The 23,941-nt window shown below is 49.2% G+C and overlaps 1 protein-coding gene across 8 annotated transcripts in view; it reads right to left on the reverse strand.

The window, feature by feature from the left end:
* NTRK3 (neurotrophic receptor tyrosine kinase 3) overlaps positions 1–23,280 on the reverse strand; it is a 364,980-nt gene extending 341,700 nt beyond the window's left edge. For 2 of the 8 annotated variants that reach the window (XM_053272600.1, XM_053272601.1), the window contains exon 1: positions 21,845–22,618. In XM_053272600.1, coding sequence (XP_053128575.1) covers positions 21,845–22,104 — 260 coding nt within the window. In that variant the 5' untranslated portion in view covers positions 22,105–22,618. Of the gene's footprint in view, positions 1–361; positions 384–21,844; positions 22,626–23,259 lie in introns of those variants that run through there. The other 6 variants (XM_053272596.1, XM_053272592.1, XM_053272593.1 and 3 more) reach the window with 6 other exon arrangements.
* Positions 23,281–23,941: the final 661 nt, after the last annotated feature.

A 23,941-nucleotide genomic window follows, 5' to 3' on the forward strand; every position in this document is an offset into this window, starting at 1 on the left:
GTAGCCTCCCATTCAAATGCAAACCAGAGCAGACCCTGATTAATGCAAAGGGGACAATTCATGCTGGCTACCACAAGAACAGCTCTCCTCCTACATGACCAACTGCAGAACCAACTTCAGATTCCATCCATATCTCTGATGGAAAGAACCTCGGGCCTTCCATCCATATCTCTGATGGAGAGAACCTCGTATGTCTGAACCCGGCCACAGTATGTACCAGCTGTACTCATTCGGGAACTTTTTTTCTGCATTTTACCTTGCCCTATCACACTTCACACTTCAGCAACACTAGGGAAATTGCCTGCAAAACCTTTACCAGTGATCTTGACGTTTTTATGCCAAGAGATCCAAAAGCTCTTACCAAGAACAGTTCTTCTGCCTCTCGACTTGGAGAGAAGTTGTAATTCAGGACTTCTCCTTGCTTCAGTGTCCCAATTATCTACCCCGCCTCACACTTTCCTCTCCAGATGTTACCAGGTGTTTATGTCTATCCCATCCAGCATGTCATTTTATTGTGCATTGTGCTGCCCTCTAGTGGAGAAACTGCGCACAGCCAAACCAGAAACTCATGCTTCTGCTGCAAAATGAAGCGTAGTGCCTCCTTGGTTCAATAGGAAACTAGGAATAGGAAACCAACAGGAAACCAATTCACAAAATAAAGAGATGTCTCGGCCTTAATCTTGAGAAAAAGGGGGCAAAACTGGGTGGAGTCTATGGGATTGTCTCTAGGCTTTTGTGGATTCCCAGACCAAAAGCCATCAGTAGGAACAGGAAGCTGCCGTCTGCTGAGTCAGACTATTGGTCCACCTAGCTCAGTACTGTCTGCTCTGACTGGCAGCAGCAATCCAGGCTTCAGGAAGGAATTTTTCCCAGCTCTTCCTGGATATTGAACCTGAGACTTTCTGCATGCTAAGCAGATGCTCTACCACTGCACCATGACCCCATCCTACTATTTGCTCCCATTGTGAGGCCAAGTCACAGCCAAAATTGGTCCTCTTTCCAGAGAGGCATGGCTGGCATGGGAAGGAATCATACAGGAAGCCCCGCTCCCAACCCTTACAGGTCAATTCAGTTGGGGACTTGAGCAGAGGATGAGTTGGTGGGAAACAATGTTGCCTGTCACAGGGATTGCCAGATGTTGACTACAACTCCCATAATCTCCAGCCAAAGGCCACTGCAGCTGGGGATTCTGGGAGCTGTAGTCAACATTTGGAAATCGCTGTTAAAAGGAACACTGGTGGGAAAGGGAGCAGCAGCCCACTCTGCCTAAGGCCCAAATGGCCCACTTCCTGCTGTTACTCCCCTGCAGCTGGTACTCAGAGGCACCCTGCCTTTGAGGCTGGAGGTGGCCTATAGCCCTCAGAGTTGAAGTCTAAGATCATCTCGAGAGCCAACATTGAGAATCCCTGGTCCAAAGGACCCTGAACCGACATTTGCGGGATCAGCTTAGATCAGGACAGGACCAATCCCAACATTTGTGTCCGTCCACAGTCTTGCTAGCTATGCATTTCCCCCCCCTGCACAGAGCTTTTTCAAGTTTAAGGTCCAGCCAGAGAATCTTCTTGAAGAATCTCTCTATCTCCTAGGACTGCCAACTATCTGGGAGTCTCCAGGAATCAGCATCAATCCCCAGGTGACTCTTGAAAGAAACCCTGGAGAACTGCATGGCTTGGGACTGTGGAAAAAAATATATTGAAGGAACGTCTCCAAGAACAGATTCAGTCAGAGCTGGCAACCTGACCATCTCCCTTTTGCCAACCGCAATTTGCTCCTTCCACCTCTGTTCTCAGCCCATTTCTTACTTGAAGAAATGGGCAGATGATGCTTGATAGCATCCTAGTCTCACACAGTTTATGATTTTTGCAAAACTCTATAGTTAGGCTCTTGCTGGAAGACATGAATCGCGTCAGACCAGAATTATATTGGTGTGGTTACATCCACATTTATACTGTCCTAGACCCAGCTCATCTCCTGGACATCCGATTCCTCTACCCCACCACCCTGACTCACAGTTCTTTCAGCCCTATGTAAGTCCCAGCAAGCAAGACCTTCTGACACAGGCTGCTTCTGGGACTCCCTCTGGTGTCTGAAACAAAATATACAAGGGGGGAGGTGTTGATACCTGGATCGACTTCCAGAAGAGGCTCAGGTACCTCTGAGCAGCTCTGAGATTCCTGGCACAGAATTTTTCCTTGGAATTAGAGCTCTGTGCATAAACCTTTCCACGGCATGTTGTATTTTTAGATACAGGAAGAGACTTGGAGAGTGCCCTTGTTACTTGTAAATGGAAAATGGAAACCTCCAGCTACAGTTAACAAAGAGCCTTCTGCTCTTCCCTCTCTAAAATTAGACCATTTTCTGTTCCTCTCCCCACAGTTTCCAGGGGGCCTCTCTTACATCTGTTAGTCCAAAGCTGAAGCCCCCAAATGACCAACTCCCTGCTGCTAGCTAGACACTTCCTTCTCTCTCTATTTGTGCAGACCTATTTCCAGGCTCAGAGAATCTCTCTCTTCCCTTGCCAATAGGGTTGCCAACTCTGACTGAAGCTATTCCTGGAGAACTGCCCTCCACCACATTTGCATTTTATGTTTATTTATTTATTTAATATCCCCAGAGCTTTGGAATACGCTCCCTTCTGAAATAAGAGCCTCCCCATCTCTGACAACTTTTTAAAAGTCTCTAAAGATGCACCTATTCACCCAGGATTTTAATTAAATATTGGGGCTATTCAGACGATCGGCAAAAATCGGGCTAGGAGAGCCTAGACCCATTTTTGCCAATCATACGAGCCACTGGGTTCGCAGCCGAGCCCGATGGTTCTAGAGCAGATAACCCGCTCGAGAACCCCTGCCTTGAAACCAGGTTTGCGGAATGAGCGCTCCGCAAACCTGGTTTTAATTATGGTGAGTAGCCATGGCGCACCTTCGCGCAGCACCTACTCATGAGTAGACCCCTGGAGGGGAGGCGAAAAGCCGCCTCCCAGCTCCAGGGGTCTCCCCAGTATGCCCTGCACACTCACACAGGGCTTCTGGAGGCCACGTGGCCCCCAAGCTCCCCAGTACCTGCTGGCTCTGGCTCTGAGCTGGCAATCGTGTGGGCGGCCGATCCGGCCGCCCAGGGCTCCCTCACTGCTCGTGAGTGGGCTTAGCCCGCTCCTCCTGTTCCCCGCCCCAAACCGGGTTTCACGGATCGTGAGACCCGGCCCGTTGTTTTAACACTTTTAACTACTGTTTTGGTTTTTTTTGTTGATATTTATTTTGTTTTTGTTGATATTTATTTTAACTAATGTTTTAACTTTTTTTTTTTTTTTTTTGCTTGTTGTAAACTGCCCAGAGATGTCAGTTTTGGGCAGTATAGAAATGTGATAGAACAACAAACAAACAAGCAAACTTGCCTACTTCCCGTTGACATCCACCTGGGAGTAAATGGACTATTATACCACATGGGGAGCTATTGGAACATTCAGTACATCCTGACAGAGTGACCTAGGAGGCTACCCCTGGATCTCTGAAGGAGTTCTTGTTCTCACTCGCCTCTTTCCAATATACCAAGGTCCTCAGTTACATGCAGGAACCAAGGTAAGAGGTTCTTCTGGGAGTCAATAATTCTTACAGTCTATAGGTGCAACTAGATGCATCAAGGGACATCTGCAATGAGAATCTTCTAGTGGGTCTATTTTTCCATTAACAGCAGCCATGCAGAAGCAGCAGATCATAGCATTGGGTGAGAGGGAGTTCATCGCTTCCCACTGTACCATCTTCCCCACTAAAGCAACCTCTCCCACTAAACCTGCTGTTTGTCCATATTTGCATACAGGCAGGGCTGCAGGAGCAGCCACCTAACAGCACAGTGGGAAAATGCTTGACTAACAAGCAGAAGGTTGCCAGTTCAAATCCCCGCTGGTACAATATCAGGCAGCAGCAATAAAGGAAGGTGCTGAAAGGCATCATCTCAGATTGAGCGGGAGGAGACAATGGTCAACCCCTCCTGTATTCTACCAAAAGAAAATCACAGGGCTCTGTGGGCACCAGGAGTCGAAATCGACTTGATGGCACACTTTACCTTTAGGGCTACAAGAACAGTAGAGTGAGAAAAGGTTTGTCCCCATCCCCAACTCTGGGGTCCCAATCTGATTCCTCTTCTGAAGCTGCTATGAACTTTAATAGAAAATAGAATGCTCTGATCATGGATCGACCCTGTCAAGTCTAGCTTGGCCCCCAAAGGAAACCACCTTGGGTGCAAGGATGAAGTTCATCTCCAGGTTTAATTCGGTGGGGGCAGGGGAAGGATGCATTTCAGCTCTCTGGGAAGCACTGCATTAGCCAAGCAGAGATGCTAGACACTGAAGCCGGAACATTTAGGGTTGGGTCTTCTACCACATAGTGGCCGCATTCACACTTAATGGGAAGTCTCAGAGACTGCAGAGAGGAGGGGGAAGTGACTGTGTGGGCTTCCTTCTGGCATGACGGATAGCCCCCAGCAGCCAATCACAGCCGGAGAGGAGGAGGAGCTTCCTCCCTCAACTCTGGTTACAGCTTGCTATAACTCCAATTCTGCCTTTGGACGTAACACTGCCGAAAGCAAACCTCAGGTAGAAGCAGCAAAACTCATTAAAATCCAAGGGTTCAAATTGGAGTTCGGGAAGGAAAACCTCAGGTCACTTTTCTGACGGAACCACAGTTGCACACATTCGGACATACGAGGATGTCAACCTCCGGCTCCTTCATCTCTGGTTTCCCGTTAGGTGCGAATGCAACCAGTGACCGTTCCATTGCTTGATTAAGCAATGAAAAGGATCCATTAAGGAGATGAGCGATACTCACACAGTACAATCTGTGTCAGGCACACAAGTTGCTGGTCTCCAGGTTCTAAATTTACACATGGTGTATACTTCTGTGCATGTGTTGAACATGCTATGTACCTAATTCTGATGGTTCCAGTTCCTTAGTCCTTTTTTAAAATTATAAGACATAGAAGCCTGCCTTCTAACAAGTCAAACAATTGGTCCATCTAGCTAAGTATTGTCTATACAGACTGGCAGCGGCTTCTCCATGGCGTCTCCCTCAGCCCTATCTGGAGATGCCAGGGAGGGAGCCTGGAACCTTTTGCATGTAAGTGTTACTAAATGAATGAGTAACATGAATGACAGGGGACGCCCACTGAAAAGCCCTGGTTCCTTCCAGATGGCCATGGAATGCATTGAATTTCATGCATTTCATACGTTTCAGGAATTCCATGCATTCATATGGCCCTTTGGAAGGAGGAAGTTGCCTTATATTGAGTCAGCTCCTTGGTTCATCTAGCACAGTATTGTCTACGTGTGGCAGCAGCTTCTCCAAGCTTACAAGCAGGAATTTCTCTCAGCCCTATCTTGGAGATGCCAGGGAATAGGTGCAAGCACGCAGATGCTTTCCCCTGAGCAGCCCCATCCCCTAAGGAGCATACCTTGCAGTGCTCACACACGTTGTCTCCCATTCAAATGCAAACCAAGGCAGACCCTGTTTAACAAAGGGGACAATTCATGCTTGCTACCACAAGACCAGCCACCTAATGGCACAGTGGGGAAATGACCTGACTAGCAAGCCAGAGGTTGCCAGTACAAATCCCCGCCAGTATGTTTCCCAGACTATGGGAAACACCTCTATCAGGCAGCAGCGATATAGGAAGATGCTGAAAGGCATCATCTCATACTGCGCGGGAGGAGGCAATGGTAAACCCCTCCTGTATTCTACCAAAGACAACCACAGGGCTCTGTGGTCTCCAGGAAGTGAAACTGACTCGATAGCACATTTTACCCTTACCTTACCACAAGACCAGCTCTCCTCTCCTATGTTCTAAATTTACACATGGTGCATACTTCTGGCCATGTGTCCAAGGTGATCTGTATCTAGTTTCTGAGGCGTCCAGCCCCACTCCAATTTTAAAGCCAACCTATGTGGCCAACCAGACAGATACACACACGTAAACAGATGCCCGAATGGGCGGACTGCCTCCTGTGTGAACAGCCTTCTTGTGTGGCACATTCGTCAAGAGATCAAGCCTCAAATCTGTCAAGGCCGAGTTTGAATCTCGCCTCTGCTGTGAATTCACTAAGTGGCCTTAGATCAGGGGCTCCCAAACTCCCACCCCCAGATGTTGTGGGACGACAACTCCCATCATCCCCAGCCACAAGGGCTGAAGGGAGCCCAGCAACACCTGGGGATCCAAGATTGTGAACCCCTGGCCTAGACAATCCACTTCTTCTCTCCACCCTACTCTTCTTCCAAGGAGCCTGGAGCATGGTTGTTTATCCCCACAACAATCCTATGAGGTAGGTTAGGCTGCAAGATAAGGGACTGGCCCAGAGTCACCCAGTGAGTTTCATGGCTGATCGGGGATTTGAACTTGGGTCCTCCTGATCCCAGTGCAACACACTTACCACTACACCACTCGTATAAGAATAGTAAGGGCTTACCTTACAAGGATTGGTGCAGAACTTGTATGCGTGAACCTGGGACATGCATTTGTATAGTGATGGCATGAATTTGTATATGGAGAACTTGCATGACATCTCCATCACTTTCAGATAGGAGCTAGGCACACATCCGGCCGTATTGCCACTCACTGAGAAATCAATGAATGTACATCCACGCAGAAACAAATCCTGAACTATGGCCCATCTGACATCTTTAAGCAGCATAGGCAGCTCAGACCATTGGTCCATCCAACTCAGTATTGTCTTCACAGACTGGCAGTAGCTTCTCCAATGCTGCAGGCAGGAGTCTCTCTCAACCCTATCTTGGAGATGCTGCCAGGGAGGGAAGCTGCTGGCTCCCTTCTGAATCCTCGATTTCCGCATGCTTCTCCTTTCTTTCCCAGTCCTTCCCTTCATATCTTTTGCTAGAGCTTCTCAGCTGGCTTCTCAGTCAGCCAACCTGGAGCAGAGCAATCCCCCTTGCAAGGCTAGGTGAGGCCTTATGAAGTTCAGAGAAATGACTAGCCCCCCAAGGATGTGGGAAACCATCTGAGAAAGTTCTCCACTGTTTCTCCTTGAAAGGAACCCTGAAATTCTCTTTCAATTTTCCTTGGAAGAGCCTGAAATTCGCTGTTGAATCTCACCTTGGAGAGAGTTCCATTTCAACCAGCTGATCTTAACCCTGGGTGTCAAGTTCTCCCAGACCTAATATATATGGCTTGTTTCACATGGAGATTCTGCCCATATTCACATGGAACGTGGAACCATGGGTTCAATGGACCCGCGGTTCTGCTCCCCACCAATCTCCTGTCCGAATTTGGATGTCATGGAGACTGATGTCCATGTAATCAGCAAGACTGCAGAGAGGAGGGGGAACTGGCTGTGCAAGCTTCCTTCTGGCATGAAGGACATCCCACATGGCCAATCAAAGCTGGAGGAAGAGAGGAGATGCCTCCCTCAACTCCAGCTACAACTAACACAACCTGCGGTTCTGAATTCGGACAACACACAGGTTGCGTGAAACCTTGGATTGGGGAGACGAAACTTGCTACAACCTGAGGGTTCAGATTGCGGTCACAAAACTGAAACCAAGGGTGCATCACCTTGCAGAACAGAAGTTTTAAGCATTCAGATGGATGACACAATGAGAAAACCTCTGACCCTAAAACTCCAGGGTTTTGTTTGTTTGTTTGTTTGTTTTTTGCATTTTATATCCCGCTCTTCCTTCAAGGAGCCCAGAGCGGTGTACTACATACTAAAGTTTCTCCTCACAACAACCCTGTGAAGTAGGTTAGGCTGAGAGAGAAGTGACTGGCCCAGAGTCACCCAGCTAGTATCATGGATGAATGGGGATTTGAACTCAGGTCTCCCCGGTCCTAGTCTAGCACTCTAACCACTACACCATGCTGGCAGTTCCACGTTATATGCAAATGCCTTCTAAGGGTAGTACTGATCTAGGGTTCACATTAGGAATGAGGAATAATTGGATACTATTTTGTTTTAGAATTTCCCCCTCTCTCTCTCTCATACTGGCTTATTGTTTTCATGGCTTTTGGTTTTTCAAAACTGTTGATGGTGGTTTCAACATAGCATTTTTATGATGATGTAAGCCATACTGAGGGGCGGGGGGACTCTGCATCTGGAAGATGAAGCGCTATAAATAATATTTTTATTTCATTCATTAGCACGCGCCTGGAGCTAATGGAAACGTTTGGGCTTTTTAATCAGTTGGAAAGGCCCTGAGAGAGAGAAATGGCAACTTTCCGAAGGCTGCCCAATAAATCCATCACCAGGCGGCGATTCGAACCAAGGACTCCGAAGCACCACCTTCTGAGCCACTGCAATGCAACAGGCTCTGGAGATGGAATTGCAGAGAACCTGCCTTCCCCCCTTCAAAAACTTGCATTTCCTCCCCTTCACACAAATGGCCCCTTCCCCTTTGTGTTCTGTTTGGCAACACACGTCTCCTTCCAGGGGAAAACAATGACCCTTTATCCACCACCATGCAAGAACGGATCAGACGGATACGGTGAACCGGAGAGCTGAGGTGACCCGGAGAGCTGAGTATCCCCACCAGGATGCCCACTGCAGAGAACGATGCACAAGTGGCAAGGGATGCTGGGAGAAAGCAACAAGTCGGAACGTTGCTCCGTAGCTACAGCAAAAGCAGAGGACAGCCAGATGGCCTGGCTCCCCCACGCCTGCTTCTCCCACACGTGCTCTGCTTCGGTACCAGAGTCTCTCCCACGACATCACGCAGAGAAGGCAATCACTGCCCTTTCTAGCAGTGCCAAATATTGCAACAGCAGCAATGTGATCCAGAGGAGAAGGGGAAAACAGGCTTCTATTTGCCGAATGGATGCCGGACTCTGCAGCCAACTGAGGAAAGTCTTATGCACTTCAAAGGATCCAGTGGATCATCTGGTCTAGAGACAGGCAACTGACAGCTTGATCCAACATCACTCTCAATCTCAAGGATGTCTCCCTTAAGTATCCCCTACCAGGGAAAGGAGACACACACACAAAATGGTGCTGTAGATTCCTCCTCCCCAGAAACCATCCAAGAAAATTCATAAGCATTTCTTGTTGGGAAGAACCCAGAGAAGTGCTGGGAATTTCCAGTTTCTCCTTGGAGGAACTGGATATTCTCTTCTGAATTTCACTCTGGAGAGATTTCAATTTCAGCCTAATCAGCAACAGAGACTCTGGCAGAGCTCTCCCCACAGCTCAGCTCAGCTCAGCTCACTCCCATAAGCAAGCCAAAGCAGGAAAGTGGAGTGAGAAGCCGGAGAACTCAGCCAAAGATACTGTTGCTGTACACACTGGGGAAGCAAGAGTTCAAAGGGGTCATCTCCTGGAACCGATTCACACTAGCTTCAGGACAGACATGAGAAAACATTCTTTAGACAATCCATAATTAATTAATAGAGTTTATTCATGTGGGAAGAGGTGACAGCTACTAGTTTAGATGGCTTTCTATGGGGATTGGACAGATAAGAGGAAGGATGGGGGCAGTGTTCCCTCTCACAGGGATTCCCAGATGTTGTTGACTACAACTCCCAGAATCCCCAGCCGCAATGGCTTTTGCTTGGGGATTCTGGGAGTTGTAGTCAACATCTGGGAATTCCTGTTAGAGAGGGAACACTGGATGAGAGGTCCACCACGGAGATCCACTAATGGGATGTGGAGGGGTGCGACTATGTCAAACGTCAATATTCAGAAGCAGCATGCCTTGGAAGAGGAGATGCTGCAAGAAGGCCATGGCCAGTGGGGCCCATGGACTTCATGCTTTGGTTGTGGGATTCCCAAAGGCATGTGGCTGGCTGTGTGAGAAACAGAATGCTGGTGCTGTTTGGCTTGTGGAATGATCTAGTAGGGATCTTCTTATAGGAGTCCTTTGCCTTTGCCAACTCAGGCGGGAGTGAGCCAATGTTTCTCTAGCCCTAGCATCAGTTAGTCGTTGGCCAAGCTGCTAGGGCAGGACTGCATGACTTTGGCGCTCTGGCTGTTGTTGGATTACAACTCCCATCATCCCTGAATATTGGTCACTGTAGCTGGAGATTATGGGAGTTGTAGTCCAACAGCAGCTGGAGGGCCAAAGTTGTGCATGGGAACATAAGAAGCTACCTTGTACCATCTAGCTCAGTTTTGTTTTTGCTAACCAGCAGCATCTCTCCAAGGTTTCATGTAGGGGAGATCCCCCAGATCTACCAGGAGATGCTTATCCAACCTCTCCTAGAACATCTTCCAGGAAAGAGACCCCACAGTTCCCAAGGCAATCAGTGACACTGATGAGCATCTATGACAAATTTACAAGTTTACGCTCCAAGGAGGGAGAAATACATCAGGAGAAATAATTTCTCTCTCCTTGGAGCTTAAAAGTTCAGCTTCTTGCCCTGCCCACAGCAGATCAAACTGCTCTCTTTCATCTAGAAAGGTCCACTCAAACCCTTGGGTGGAGTCAAACTGTCCAAGCAAGTGTGTGCAGGAGGAGAGAGTCATGCTTCTGGTGATGTTGATTCATGCATGGAAGCCAGGCGTCCATTGATTCGCGGCATGATTGCAACCTGAAAACAATGACAATTTAGGGAGAGGACTTGTCATTTGTTTGGGGCTGGCATGTACTCCATGGGGCCCACTGATTGTGCAGGAACAAGACCTATTCTCTGGTCACTGTCCTTGGTTAAACCTATGAGTCCATTGACAAGGGGAGCAGATCCACAAGTAATATGCTTAAAATTGACTTTGGCCCCTGCATGCCAAGTTGTGGATGGTTCCAGCCCACCAGGACATTTGAGTTGTGAAGCCCTGCCCTATGCTTTGAAATGGGAGAGTGTGCCAGCATTTTCTGGGGGGGAAATGATTTTTTTCCAGGATTTGGGGTAGTCTGGGCGAGTTCTAGAACCTACTTGGGAAAACATGTTTTTCTCTTTTGTGGGTTGGTCTGGAAGCTTCACATCAGTGAGAGAGTGGGACCCAAACAGCTTTATATTATAGATTACTGTGCACTCTATTATTCAATATCATATTTTATACATATATATATTATATATACACACACATAAATAAAATTCCGCATTCCCATACCGATGTGCACACACCGTGAAACTGACGAGGTTTGCCCCCAACTCTGTTGTAATTCCCTAGAAACCTGGTGAAACTGACAAGGCCTGTCAATTTCACCACTGCTTCTTTGAGAAATTGAAACAACTGAGGACAGGTAAGTGCCACTGAGGCTGGAAACACATCACCATCGCCACCACTGACTACTCTTCCTCGCCAGTAGCATGACAATCAGTTGACACTCAAAGAGGGTTGCATTGCTATTGCAGAAGTGGTCTTTTAAAAAATAAAAGGATTAAATCAGCATAGGGGACAGATCATGGCAGAACACAGGAATGCATCTTTTTGGTGGGGGGTCACATCTGGGATTCGAAGGAATTTGCAAGTCAGTGAATGGAGTTGGCATAAGAGAAGACAACCTCACAAGATCCCCCCGTCTCCAATCTTTTTCCATTTCAGGCTGCAGGTGGGGGAACTCCGATTGGAAAGCTCACCCAGCCAAAGCCTCCCTGAACTTAGATGTCAAGAAGAGCGGAGCCCTCCTCACCAAAACAGGAGTTTTGTACATGGAATTTTTGGTTTTGGTTTTGGTTTTTAAAAAAGGAAAAGCATTCAGACATGGACCCCCTCGAACTACTGCGCAACTCTGGCCCTCCAGCTGTCTGCAATTCACATCATAGGAAGCTGCCATATACTGAGTCAGACTCTTGGTCCATCTAGCTCAGTATTGTTTACACAGACTGGCAGCGGCTTCCCCAAGGTTGCAGGCAGGAGTCTCTCTCAGCCCTAACTTGGAGATGCCAGAGAGAGAACTTGGAACCTTCTGCTCTTCCCTGAGTGGCTCCATCCCCTAAGGGGAATAGCTTACAGTGCTCACACATCAAGTCTTCCATTCATATGCAACCAGGGCAGACCCTGCTTAGTGAAGAGGACAAGTCATGCTTGCTACCACAAGACCAGCTCTCTTCCATAAGACAGAATAATCAAGCTAGACCCAATATACCTTCTTGGGGAGGAGATCTAATCTTGTAGCAGTGAGCATGAATTTTCCCCTGTGCTAAGCAGGGTCTGACCTGGTTTGCATTTGTATGGGAGACAACATGTGAGCTCTGTAAGATATTCCACTTAGGGGATGGGGCTGTAGTCCAGTGGCAGAGCACCTGCTTTGAATGAAGAAGAGCCCAGGTTCAGTCCTTGGCAGCATCTCCAGGTAAGGCTGAGAAATTTAGGACTAACAAACGGAAGTACTTTTTCACAACACACATAATCAACTTGTGGAATTCTCTGCCACAAGATGTGGTGACAGCCAACAACCTGGATGGCTTGAAGAGGGGTTTGGATAATTTCATGGAGGAGAGGTCTATCATCAGCTACTAGTCGGAGGGCTATAGGCCACCTCCAGCCTCAAAGGCAGGATGCCTCTGAGTACCAGTTGCAAGGGAGTTACAGCAGGAGAGAGGGCATGCCCTCAGCTCTTGCCTATAGGCTTCCCAGCAGCATCTGGTGGACCACTGTGTGAAACAGGATGCTGGACTAGATGGGCCTTGGGCCTGATCCAGCAGGGCTGTTCTGATGTTCTTAAAGACTCCTTCCTGAAACTTTGGAAAAACTGCTGCCAGACAGTGTAGACAACACTGAGCTAGATGGACCAAGGGTCTGATTCGGTATATGGCAGCTTCCCATGCTCCTATAAGTCCAGCGAATGAGGAGGGCATGCAAATGGAGCCATAACTCATGATAATGCCTGTGCAGTCCAGTGGCCTCATTTCTTCCAGGTGCATCAAGGGTCAAGATCTCTTTGGAAGCAAAACACTACTAGGGAGGGGCGCAAAGGAGTAGAATTCTGTCTCAGACTGACTAGGGCTCTTCCAGGAAAGAAAGACGACAACAGTGGGAGAAAGGGCTGTGCCAGAAAGGGCTGCTCTCTGGTGCTCAGGGTCGATCCTCCAGTCTCTGGAACAGCTGTTCAGACAAGAATTGTGCTTGGACTCCACATGGCAATGGCTAATGGCTCTGCTTGTGTGACTCCCCGGGGGGAAGGCAAGCTTAATGGCTCACGGTCAGGACCTCCTCCCTGGAGTCACAGGGATAGCTGCATTTGTAATAGCACCTCCTAGAAAGGAGACCCAAACCCCCAGCTACTCTGCAGAAAGGCAAGAGGGGGAGGCAGAAGCCTCCTTCTTAGGAGGGCTCTGCTTTCAACCCTTTAAAGTAAGGTTTACCAAACATCAGGTAAAAGAGACATTTCCCCTGAAATTTGACAAGACTTGGTACATTCATAGGAACACAGGAAGCTGCCTTGTTGCAAATTCTCCGCTGGCTAGCTGGACAGGGGGTCTCTGCTTATTCTAAGGCATTTCTAAAGCTGTCTGCAGAGCCAGGGCTGAAGGTCGTGGTTATCTACCTTTTCCTCCTGTTCCCAACCCAGATTTGCTCACTTTTATTTTGCAGATCCTCAACCAGAGTTGTGACCACTTGAACTCCCAATGCATCATGTCTGTCTTCCTTTCGGCCCTGCCTTGCAACTTCCCGTGCACTGTGTCTGTCTTCCTTTCGGCCCTGTCCTACAAAGTGTGTCCACAGATTGCACATGTGATGAATGCAACACAGGGGCAGAGCTAGAGAGAGTAGCTAGCCCCAAGGGTGTTGCTTAAACAGCCTGGGGTCCAGGCACACAGTACCCCCTTCCCTTTGGGAATTAAACTCAGCCACTTTCAGACACACAAATACTTGTGTAGGTTGTTAAAGCCTGTAATCCAGCCGCTCTGAAGGTGGAAGGAGCAGCAGAGAGATAGGTGAGGCGAGGAGCTCTCTCCCATGCTCTGTGCAGGTGCCTCCACTGCTGCACATTCTTCCTGGAAGAGGTCCCGGAGGAGGTATGCTGAAGACAGGATGCTGCACTAGTTAAGTCACGAGCCTGATCCAGGAGGACTGCTCTTATGTTGGGAGGTGGCTGATGAGATTCGGAGCTCTGAGCAAGTCATTGGGGGCCTGTGCCCCATGGGTAACCCCTGAAAACTACTGCTTGGTAACCTTCACCGTGGGTGCATATTCTGAGCTTCTTAGGGCCTCTAACGTCTTTTCACACACTAGGATAGGAACATTGGAAGCTGCCATATACTGAGTCCGACCATTGGTCCAGCTAGCTCAGTATTGTCTACACAGACTGGCAGCGGCTTCTCCAAGGTTACGGGCAGGAATCTCAGCCCTATCTTAGAGATGCCAGGGAGGGAACTTGGAACCTAGATGCTCTTCCTAGAGCATCCTCCCCATCCCCTAAAGGGAATATATTTCAGGGCTCACATGTTTGGTCTCCCATTCATATGCAACCAGAGCGGACCCTGCTTAGCTAAGGGGACAAGTCATGCTTGCTACCACAAGGCCAGCTCTCCTCCTGTCACAGGAGACACCACTTGAGAACTGCTACTTTAAAGATAGATCATTAAATGTGGTGCCGTCTTCCGTCCCTCTCCATATTTGCTGGCAAAACAACACAAAAAATTAAAAGGGGGAGGCTAGCTGTTTGTCAGACCACCTCCGCCACCTTAGAGAGACGTCAGCCAGCCTCTCCCAAAAAGCTGCTGAGTCGTCCTCGTGAGTAATGCTCAGCCCCCAGCTTTCACAGCCTCTCCCACTCCTTCTATTCCCCCTGACCTTGCTTCTCTTTGGCAGCGCGCAGTCACAAGCTGTGTTCCCCTCGCCCCCTGCAAATGGGATCGCTCTGCCAGCCACGGAGGAGAGCAGAGGATCGGGAGGGAGGGGGACGGAAGGGAGGGAAGCGATCCAGAGCAGAACGTTAATTAATTGAGTCCTTTGTTCGGCTGCTGCTCAACCGGCATTGAAACATCAGCTGGCATTACGAGGGCGGTGAATTCGGGGGATTCCCCTGGGAAACGGGCGCTCTAGGCGCCCATCTCTGTGTCTGCTCTGGCTGCAAGGTTGTCCTCCCGCCATTAACCCGGGCTACCAGCCAAGCTCTGGAGCTGGGTTTGCCAGTGACGGGATCTGCATGGATCCTGGTGTTTCTCACAGGAAGCCAAACCTAGGCTTGGCTGCCCAAGCAGTTGGGATGTGCCCTCCGGTAGAGATGTGCATGCCAGCTTGGAATCAAGCTGGCTCACGTTCGAACCAGTTTGGTTGGAAGGCTTGACCTCAAACCGGACTGGGTCTGAGTTCAAACCGAACCGGGTTGCTCATGCAAATGGCCCTTGTGCATGCACCGAGGTCTCTAAATTGGCCTCCACGCCTGCGCCCAGGCCCAAAACAGGCCGAAGAAGGCCTGAACTGGGCCACAGCCAGCTCTGGAGAACAAAAGACTCAGGGGAAGGCCATCAGGGGTGGGGAGAACGGCCACCAGAACCACCACCAATGTGATTTGTAAGTCGTTTTTACTCCCCTCTACACTTCAGGAAGCCTGCCCTGCCCTTTAGCAGTAAAGGGAAACCCTCACCAGATTCTCCTTTACTGGTAGGCCTTCATGTCAATCCAAACCAGCTCGATTCAAGCTAAAACCGGGGGGGGGGGGCGAGTTCAGAAGGGGCAAAACTGAGCCGGTCCGGTTCGAATCGGAACCAAACCAGGGAAACCAGTTTTGTGCACATCTCTACCCTCCAGGTTTACAGACAGAGCCCCCCCCCCGCCAGCACTACCTGGTGATGCTGCCAGGAACTGAACGTGGGGCCTTCTGAATGCCAAGCCGATACTCCACCACTGAGCTGCAGGCCTCCCGCAATGGAGACTGGAAAGTGGGGCCTTCAGCTCGCAAAGCCTGTGACCTAGCAGCCAGCTGCCCAAGCCAGCTGATTCATAAGGACTAGAGGTGCTCAACAGAACTGACTGGTTCAGTGTGTGGATCAGGGGTACCAAGAGCTAGATAAATACTCTGCCAGCACACTGAGCCTGCACATCAGTCACTCACACAAACACGCTGACCAGAGGGACCCTGAACCATAGTTCAGTGCCATTTTTATTTATTTATTTTAGCTCTTTGTAAACTGCTTTCGGAACCTTTGCTGAAAAGCGGTATATAGGTGTCTGTCATGGTCATGTTAAAGCACATACTTTGCGTCCCTGGTATCTCTTTTCACAAGGATTTTGAGTAGAATGATGGGAACAGCACCTTCTAAAGACTTTGGAGAAGTGGCTAGACAGAGCGATGGTTCCACTCCACATAACCCTACTTCTTAAGAAGAGTCAGCTTTTTTGTGTAGCAGTTGGGCTGTCAGAATCAGGCCCGAACAGCCCAGGATCCCATTCCCCATGAAGTTCTCTGGGTGACTTAAGGCCAGGCACTTTCCTGCAGCCTACCCTACCCTACAGGGCTGTTGTGACAGGTGGGTAGAACCTTGAGCTCCTTGGAGGAAAAGCAAGAGAGAAAAGCGGTTAAGAATATACCCAGGCTAGCCAAGTCCTATTACGGTCTGTCTTGCATGTCGTAACAAAGATGGCAGATCTAGGCTAGAATAGTACATCCCATCTGCTGTTTGAAATCCAAGAATCAGGATGGAGATGGTTAGGAACATAGGAAGCTGCCATATACCAAGTCAGACCATTGGTCCATCTAGCTCAGTATTGCCTACTCTGACTGGCAGCAGCTCTCCAAGGCTGCAGGCAGGAATCTCTCTCTCAGCCCTATCTTGGAGATGCTGCCAGGGAGGGAACTTGGAACCTTCTGCTCTTCCCAGAGCAGCTCCATCCCCTGAGGGGAATATCTTACAGTGCTCACACTTCTAATCTCCCATTCATATGCAACCAGGGTGGGCCCTTTTTAGCAAAGGGGACAAGTCATGCTTGCTACCACAAGACCAACGCTCCTCCCTGGGTTGAGATTCAAGAATCCACAAAGAGGTCCCCTTCCTTTCCTCACCATCATCTCTCCTGCTGTTGCCATGTGCTCTCTCTTATCAACTTGGTCTGACTTTTACATAACTAAGCAGAGCTCTGCCAGAAGTAGATCTGGTCTTCCTGCAGCTAAGCAGACCTCCCCCCAGACCCCTCACAAGTTTCTCAAGGGCGAAGGAAGGAAGGAAGGAAGGAAATACCAGCCAAATTCACCATGTGCAGCCTCATACACAGATCAGTGGTGGATTGCATCCAACCAACCAACAGATTGCATCCAATCCTTCTCCCCTTATAGATGGAGGTTCTATCAGCACCCAGGCCAGCTCCAGGTCCTAGGAGGCCTCAGCAAGCTGCCCTTCATGGGCCCCAAGATGTTGCTACACCAGACCCATAAAGCATCCATAGACACACAGGCTGTGTCAGGGACCACCACATCAGCAGCTGCCCTACAATGCTAAGGCCTGCTGCAGACACTGACTGTCAGTGGCCCTCCAGAGTTGCAGGCACAATATATATATTTTTCCCCAACCCCACCTGGAGATGCTGCCAGGGACTGAACCTGGGACCTTCTGCATGCAAAGCAGATACTCTGCCACTGAGCCCCCAATGAAGAATGGAAGCTGGGATCTTCAGCTTACAAAGTCTGTGACCTAGCAGTCACCTGCCTCAGGCTAACAGATTCATATGGACTAGAGGTGAACAGCAGAAAGGACTGGCTCAGTGCATGGATCAGGGGTACCAAGAGCTATTATAGAATAGCATGGAATGAAAACACCAAGGTCTCCGCTAAAAAGGCCTGGCCTCCACCCTGGACGTATGTGTACCAAAACGTCACCATCCCTCTCCACAGAACTGATCCTGCCCTGTATTGTCCTCCAAAGACTGCACCAACAAGCCAGCTAAACCACTTTCTTTCACTTAAAAGCGACCAGGGTGAAGCAGTTCACCACCAACCTCGCGATGAAGCAAGCCACATTGAGTGGTAGCACCAGTCAACCGCTTCAGGCTTTTGTCAAGAAAAATGAGCTCCCATCAAGAATAGTACAGGCACTATGGAGGATGGTAGTGTGGGTGGGCCATTTAAATGTCTTCTTTCTGGTGTGAACATTTCTAAGGCCAGCAAACTTCTAAAGCCAGTATGGTCTCCAGCCATCATAGCTTTGTTCTCCAAAGCAAAATGGCCTCCTCCACATGATGTGGCGAATGAAACCAGAGGCCCACATGGTGCTTAAACAAAAGTCCCCTCACACCACAATAGACGGATTAGTCACAGCCATCTTGACCTTAGAAAGCATATTACCCCAATTCATAAGAAAAGCAGCAGGAGTGGTTTCTCTCCGGCCCCTCACCTTGGCATCTGGGCTATGCTATTAAGAAACACCCCATTCCATTGGGCAAATAAGGGGCTTAAGTATCATACATAAGAAAAGGAAAAGGGGATCTTTGGCCTTCTCTCCATGAACCAGTCACTTGCCATAAACTTGCCAGTCTCTTTTTAAATATTTATGTATTTATTTATTTTAAAAAATAAAATAAAAACAGCCCTGCTGGATCAGGCCCAAGAAGGCCCATCTAGTCCAGCATCCTGTTTCACACAGTGGCCCATCAGATGCCTCTGGGGAGCCCACAGACAAGAGGTATGTGCATGCCCTCTCTCCTGCTGTGGCTCCCCTGCAACTGGGATCAAGAGGTATCTTGCCTCTGAGGCTGGAGATGGCCTAGAGCCACCAGTCTAGTAGCCATTGATAGACCTGTCCTCCATGAATCTGTCTAAGCCCCTTTTCATGCCATCCAAGCTGGTGGCCATCCCCACATCCCATGGCAAGGAATTCCACTGATTAATTATGCACTGTGTGAAAAAGTACTTCCTCTTGTCAGTCCTAAATTTAAGAGATTTTATTTCTCTAGGTAAACCGCTTTGGGCACTTTTGTTGAAAAGTGGTATATAAATATTCATCATAGTAATATCCATAGCAATCATTTAGCCCTGTTAGCTTTTCTGAGGCTGTCAGGTCCCTGAGGATTACTACTGGAATCAGACAGGACAGAAACTAGCAATCTGTCCATACTTACAAGTGCTGTGTAAGAATATAAGAGGAACCCTAATAGGCCAAACAAAAGGTCAGTCTTGGAAACCGTATCTTGGACAGTTTGGGCGAACCAGATGACTCCACAAAGTCCCCATGTGGAACCTAAAGTCCTTCTCTACTTCGACTTGTCTGCAGCATTCAGTACTCAGACACACACCGACTCCAAAGATGGAAGTACTATTAACAATTGTAGCCGATAGGCACTGATGCCCTTGCTGTCTCCTGTAGTCATTCTAAGCCTATTTAAAGAGCGCCTGCCTTCCCTCTTTTCCAAGAGCATCTCTCTCTCCCCTCCATTAAGATACTTAGCCCCAAATCTCAGACCACAATTTTGCACTATAATATGAGACCATAATGCGTTTGCCAGGACTTTTTACTTCGTGATCTGGACAGGCCAAAGTCAAATTACTCAATTCTCCAGCAAAGCAAAAGCTCTATCATACCCCAACTTTTAAACAAAGCAGTTTAAAAAGAAAAAATGTTCCCTTTCCATCTCCTTTCTCACACACAAAGCACCTTTGCCGATTCTGGGAGTCTGAGAGGGTCTTCCATCTAGTTTGCTAATAGTCTGATCAGCATTTTCAAAGCAGTCCAGTCATTTTCTGGATACAAAAGATTCACATAATCATATCTCCCCCAGCAGTTCAGATTATGATATCGTCGCGGAGGCTCAGATCTACACATACCAAAATGCAAGAGAAGATGTATATCAAGACATAGACTTATCTACTTTTTTTTTTTGGCAGGGGAGGGGGACCAGTTGCCTTCTCCCCAGTCTTCAAAGCCTGACTTTGAGGGTTCAAAAGCCAAACCCACCATCTGGAAAACAAATCGAACTTTCTCTTACTTGCCCTGGCATTACCCAGAAGCCTCCTAAGTCCCATCAAAGTAGGACACACCTCAGAACGGAATGCAATGTTGCATCCAGAGTCACTTTCTCAGGTTTTTCCAGGAGAATACATGGGAAAAGGAAGAATAGAAACTGGTCCATAAACAAGGGATTTGTAGGAAAGAAAACAGCAATATAGGAGCATTAAGTAACGTAACTTCTAAATGGCCACTTCTTTCCTGGTTGGTTACCTATGGCGAGCTCGAGTTGCCCACAGGTGACCAACCATGGAGACATTTGTAAACAGGAAAACAGTCAAGGGGTTGGGGGTGGGGGGAGGGAGTGTACTTGCTTTCAAGCCATTCAGATCCAAGGAAGCTAGTAAACATTTATCAGGTCTCCTAACTTTTGTAGATTTCTTTGCAAGGCAAGGTCCTAATCCAGTTAGAGGGATGGGCCCACTCCAGATGGAATCAAATAAGCCATGCCATCTTTGGCACCCCTTTTAAACCATCACCACAGAGAAAGCAGCGATCCCTTTCGCTTTCCAAAAGACATTTATTCCAGCATTGCACAATGATTAAACAGCAGATCCTGGGGAGTGGGAGAGGGAAAGAATGGTCTGAAAGGGGCCTTTCCCCCAAGTCCCCCATTAAACGTCTTGCACCGCTGGGAGATTTTTAATTAATATAACCCACCCTGTCCAGATTAGTCATTCCCAGAATTGCTGCCTTTGACAGCTAAACCTCAAGAAGCCCACCTTCTTCTCCCCGCCCCCATTTTACTCCCACAGGCCACTTACTCAGGGGGCATTGCCCAGTTTCCTGAAAACTCCCATTTCAATTAGCATTAGGCTAATGAAGTAGCTCAGAGTTTTAACCTCACCCATTCTTCTCCATTCCCACTCCCTACCCTTTGGATTTTCTGTCTATTTCTGTATACATCCATACACGCACACACAATTGGAAACAACACAGAGACAGCAGATTGAATTGATAAGGCTTTTTAAAATACACACACTATTAAAATCTAAATGGATGGCGCTCAGAGGAAGGGGGAAGAGGGTGCACTCTCTCTCCCTCCCTCCCTCCCTCTCCCCCCCCCCATTGGATTTTGCATGGGGTTTAGCCACCAGAGTCTCCCAACAAGGATAAAAGAACTTGGAGTTGATTTTCCAGATAAACAAGCATTAAAGCAGAGAGAGAGAGAGAGACCACTAAAAATATCTCTGTGTTTCAGCAACCCTCACCCTAGCTACTCAGAGATCAAAACACAGACTGCAAAGGGGAGAGAGAGAGAGAGACTGGGAGGCAGTTTGGCATCAGAGAGAGGTTATAACAAAAACGTGAGTCTAAATAAGCTACTCAAGGGACATCTCTCTCTGTCCTATTTCCAAAAGATATATATTTGGGAGGGGTGGGGCAGAAGGAGCTGCAGGTCCAATGTTTTCTTTCTCCTTTTAAACCACAAACTGGGACACGGAAAAGACGATTTTAGAGTATGGAGAGGAAAGATTCCATCCTCTTATGATGGCAAATCTCCCGAAGAGAGAGGTGGGAGAGAGAGCGAGAGTCTGTATTCCTATTTGTTCACAGTTTAAAGCAAGCTAGAGATGGAAGGTATCTCTGGGCATGATCTTCCACAGCAACCCACACACACATGCAGAACACAACTCCACACACATACCCACACACACACAGCCGGCCTCCCCCAAACAAGGCTGTTGGCAAATCCTTCTTGACTTCAGAGCCATTGCAAGAAGCCTGGTCCAAACTGTTGCTTTTTTGAGCAGGGGGAGGGGGGGATCAGACGGGCCCCACTCTCTCCTCCCTGCCCAATCTTCGGAAAGCGAGCTGGAGGGGAGCAGAGCTCTCTCTGCAGTGCGAGAGGCACCAGCCAGCCTCCTCCAAAGCAAGGCAAAAGGGGGCACCCTGGGCGCCGCGCGGCACATACGCACAGGTCTGAATCGGCTGGATCTGTCCCCTCGCTGCAAACGTCACATCATGCATGTCGCGGAGGGGAAAGTGGGGAGAAGTCAAGCAGAGGCGGCTGGGGTGGGAGACTTACATGGAAGTGATGTTCCTAGAGATGTCTGTGATGTTGATGCTGGCGTTGCCGCCGCCGCCGCCGCTGCTGCTGCCGGCGTCCTGCCCTTCCAACAGCGGGAAGAGGTTGCCATCATCCGGCCTCTTGCAGTTGATCTCGGTGCTGCTGCAAAGGCAGTTGGCGGGGCAACCCCACACGGAGACCAAGTAGTCCCCCCACACGCTCCAGAGCCAAAAGACCTTCCAAAAACTACATCTGGTCGGACAGAGAGAGACATCCATCTCCGATGGCGGGGCGCGATTGCCAAGAAGGGGAGCCGGGCGGCGCGGGGGGGGGGGGTGGGGAGGGCGCAAAAAGATGTGCTGGGAAAGGTGGGGAGGGGGGGAGAGAGGAAGAGGATGGAGGAGAGGTTGGGGAAGGGAGAGTGGAGTCCGAGACGGGGGGGGGGGGAAGAGGTTGCCAGGGAGGAGGGGAGGAGGAGAGCCAAATCAAACCACCCTCAAGCGACCAGCTGTAGCAAAATTCCTCCCGTAGATGAAACCATGTTGGCAGCTGCGGTTGAAAGCGGCGGTAATTCCTTTTACAGTAGCGGCCAGCAGAGCATAGCGGCGGGATGCGTGGCGAGGAGGAGGAGAAGAAGCAGCAGCAGCAGCAGAAGAGGGGTCTGGGGCTTTTTTCCCTCCTCCTCCGTCTGAGGATGGTGCCTTGTTGATCCACCGCCGCTCAGCTTCCCTCCCTGCTGATCTCCTCCAGACTTGTGGGAAGCTTACAAGCGAAGATGGGGCGGCAGCAGCAGAGGGGGGGGGGAATATAAATATATATATATATATTTGTGTGTGTGTGTGTGTGTGTGCACACGCGCGCGCGCGCACACACACACATCCACGATGCTTCCAGTCGCTAAGTCCCACCCACTGGGCAGAATTAAAATTGAAACACCTGCAGAAAAATACACCAGGCAGAGGGGAGAGAGAGGCAGGAGGAAAGGGGCTCCTTACCTCCTTCCTTCCTCTCCGCCTCCTCCTCCTGCTGCTGCTGCTGGCCCTTCCCACGCCCAGCAATACTGCAGAAGATGCATGCATGCATGCATGCAAAAAAAAAAAGGGGAAAGGGGGAAAAAGGTAGATAAATTAATTTAAAATCCTGCTTCCACCCCCTTCTGAGGAGCGCTAGCGACTGCAAAGAGGAAGCCTCTGCTCTGCAATTTAAAAAAAAGAAAGAAAAGAAAATCACACACACACACCACTAGGATTTCCCCTCCCACTTCAGCCAAGCGCGCCTCCTCCCTCCTGGGGAAAATATATATTTTGTGTATTATATATATATAAAAAAAAAAAAAACCGGGGGAGGCCGGGGGCAGGCCGGTTTCCCTAGAGGAGGCTGCGATTCTCTGCAGGCACGTCCACTCGGGATCGGGGCTGGGTGGGCGTCCTTACTCGCGAGGAGGCGCGCGTGGGAGCGGTCTGCGCGCGTGTGGACACGGCGGGCGCAGCCCACGCTTCCGCGGGAGGGCGTCTTGTTGGGCTTACTTCCGAGTAGAGTTGTGCCTAGCCCTGCCCTGCACGTGCGAAAAGTTCCAGATAGGCTTGCGGGACGTGGGGGGGGGGGGGGCGTGTGTGTGGATCAGATCCGTGGGCCCAACCTTGAGGTCTGCAATCTACAAAGAGAAATGGGCAAACGCCGGGCTGTGAAGGGAGGGCGTCTTTTGCTACCCTTAAAAAATCTTAGTGAGTTAAAAACAAAAACCAACAACCACCAAAACAGGATCCAGAAAGAGTGGGGGTGGGATCAGCCTGGAATGAGGATTTTCTAGCAAAATGGGGAAATGCCAGAGTCCAGAGGAGAGCGTTGGGGGGGGGAATCTCAATCGGAGTGGACACGGATTGGGAAAATGCGATTAATTGGTAAGGGGTGTGTGTGCAAAAGGTGAAAGGGTGGGGGGAGAGAGCTCTGCCTGCATCTCTTGAAAGCAGATTTGGGAAGCATGCATAGAAGCCGGCAAGGGAGAAGGAAAGAAAAGGCTGTGTGTGTGTGTGACTGTGTGTTTTAAAGAGCTGATCCCAGGGAGCTGAGATGGCATCAGGAGATGTGTGTGCGCCCGCGCGCTGAACAGCGGAG

Source organism: Hemicordylus capensis, chromosome 10 (assembly GCF_027244095.1).
Source record: "Hemicordylus capensis ecotype Gifberg chromosome 10, rHemCap1.1.pri, whole genome shotgun sequence".
Taxonomy (NCBI): Eukaryota; Metazoa; Chordata; class Lepidosauria; order Squamata; family Cordylidae; genus Hemicordylus; species Hemicordylus capensis.